The 1,738-nt window shown below is 43.3% G+C and overlaps 1 protein-coding gene across 1 annotated transcript; it reads left to right on the forward strand.

The window, feature by feature from the left end:
* The first annotated feature begins 775 nt into the window (after positions 1-775).
* Positions 776-1,108, forward strand: LOC101590116 (signal recognition particle 14 kDa protein-like). The gene has a single exon (XM_012515342.1). It carries the CDS (start codon positions 776-778, stop codon positions 1,106-1,108), a length of 333 nt encoding a protein of 110 aa, XP_012370796.1.
* The last annotated feature ends 630 nt before the right edge of the window (positions 1,109-1,738 follow it).

Below are 1,738 nucleotides of genomic sequence, written 5' to 3' on the forward strand. Positions count from 1 at the left end.
ATCAATGCCACAAAGGTAAAAAAGGCAAAATCACAATGGACATTGCTGAAATCCAATAGAGAGTAACTACTGTGAAAAATTGTGCTCTGACCACTGGGAAAACAAATGGAAATGGACAGATTCTTAGACACAGATAATGGGCTGGTGAGATAGCTCCACAGACTGAGTACCTGCCTAGGCAAGCACAGGGACTGGGGTTTGATCCCCTGATGGGTTGGTCCTGTCCCCAGGTGCACTGAGCCAGTCACCGAGACTTGGCCTGGTGGCGCACACCTGTAATCCCAGCACTGGGAAGGCTGAAAACAGGAGGATCACTAGGAGTGTAAGCTGCATAGTGTGACCCTGTACCAAACACATTAAAAAAAAAAAAGTTGTGAACAAGAACAAGTAATGAAATCAAGGCAGAGATTAAAAACAAACAAACAAACAACAAGAACAACAAAATTACAAACTAAGAAAAACTGAGAGGCCTGGGATGTAGCTCAGTGGCACAGCACCTGCCTAGCAAGTTCACGACTGTGATTTCAATACACAGTACAAAACAACACACATAATGACTACAAAAAAACCTCAAGATCTGATGGATTCACTATCAAAATCTGCAGGACCTTCAAAAAGGTTTATAATACCAATTCTCCCCCAAACTCCGTAATGAGATTGAAAGAGGAGGACTGCTGCCAAACTCATTTCTGAAGACCAGTGTCATATTGATCTCAAAACATGATGAAGACCCAACTTAAAAACAAAAAAACAATTTGGACCCTGCTTCGTCAAGATGGTGCTGCTGGAGAGCAAGCAGTTCCTGACCAAGCTGACCAAGCTCTTCCAGAAGTGCTGGACTTCAGGCAGTGTGTTCATCTCCCTGAAGAAATACGATGGTCGAACTGGATCCTTCCCAGAGAAGCGCTCTGTGGAGGGCTTTGAGCCTGCAGATGACAAACGTCTGTTGAGAGCAACAGATGGGAAAAAGAAGATCAGCACTGTGGCGAGCTCTGAAGAAGTGAGTAAGCTTCAGATGGCCTGTTCGAACCTGCTGAGAGCAAATGTGGATGGGCTGAAGAAGAGAAGCAAGAAGAACAAGAGTAAGAAGGCCAGAACAGCACAGTGAAGGGCTCAGGGTTCTCTGCTCTTATCAGTTAACCAACAGATTGCTGTTTTTCCTCTTAGCCACAAAGCTAGATTTCTGGTTTCCCTGTGGCAATGATTTTCATCTGAGATGAGGGTCATTTTGGAGAGAAAAAGGTTATAATGTACAGGGTAGTTGTGGTAAGAAACTCATTCAGATCTGTGCTGCATGGTTGTGTTCTTAGTTTTCAAAGGCCTCTGTAACCAGTTCCCTGAAGAGCAATGTATCATTAAATATTTGTTTAAAAAATAAAACAAAACAAAACATCCAGAAACTACAGGCTTTTAGGCATGGCAGTGCATGCCTGTAATCCCAGCACTCAGGAGGCTGAGGCAGGAGGATTGGCTGTGAGTTTGAGCCAGCTGGCCTGTGTAGTGAGTTCAATGCAAGGCCACCCTGAACTATGTAGTGAAACCCGTCTCGAAATAAATAAAAAGTCTATGGTCATACCATCCTGAACATGCTTGATCTCATTGAAAGACAGACAGACAGACAGACAGACAGACAGACAGACAGACACACACTATAGGACAAAAAGATGGTTCAACATACCAAAATCAGTAAGTATAATACGCAATAAGAAAAAAAAAAAGGGGAGAAAAACCATATGGT

This window comes from Octodon degus, unplaced genomic scaffold (assembly GCF_000260255.1).
Source record: "Octodon degus isolate 3935 unplaced genomic scaffold, OctDeg1.0 scaffold00004, whole genome shotgun sequence".
Lineage (NCBI taxonomy): Eukaryota > Metazoa > Chordata > Mammalia > Rodentia > Octodontidae > Octodon > Octodon degus.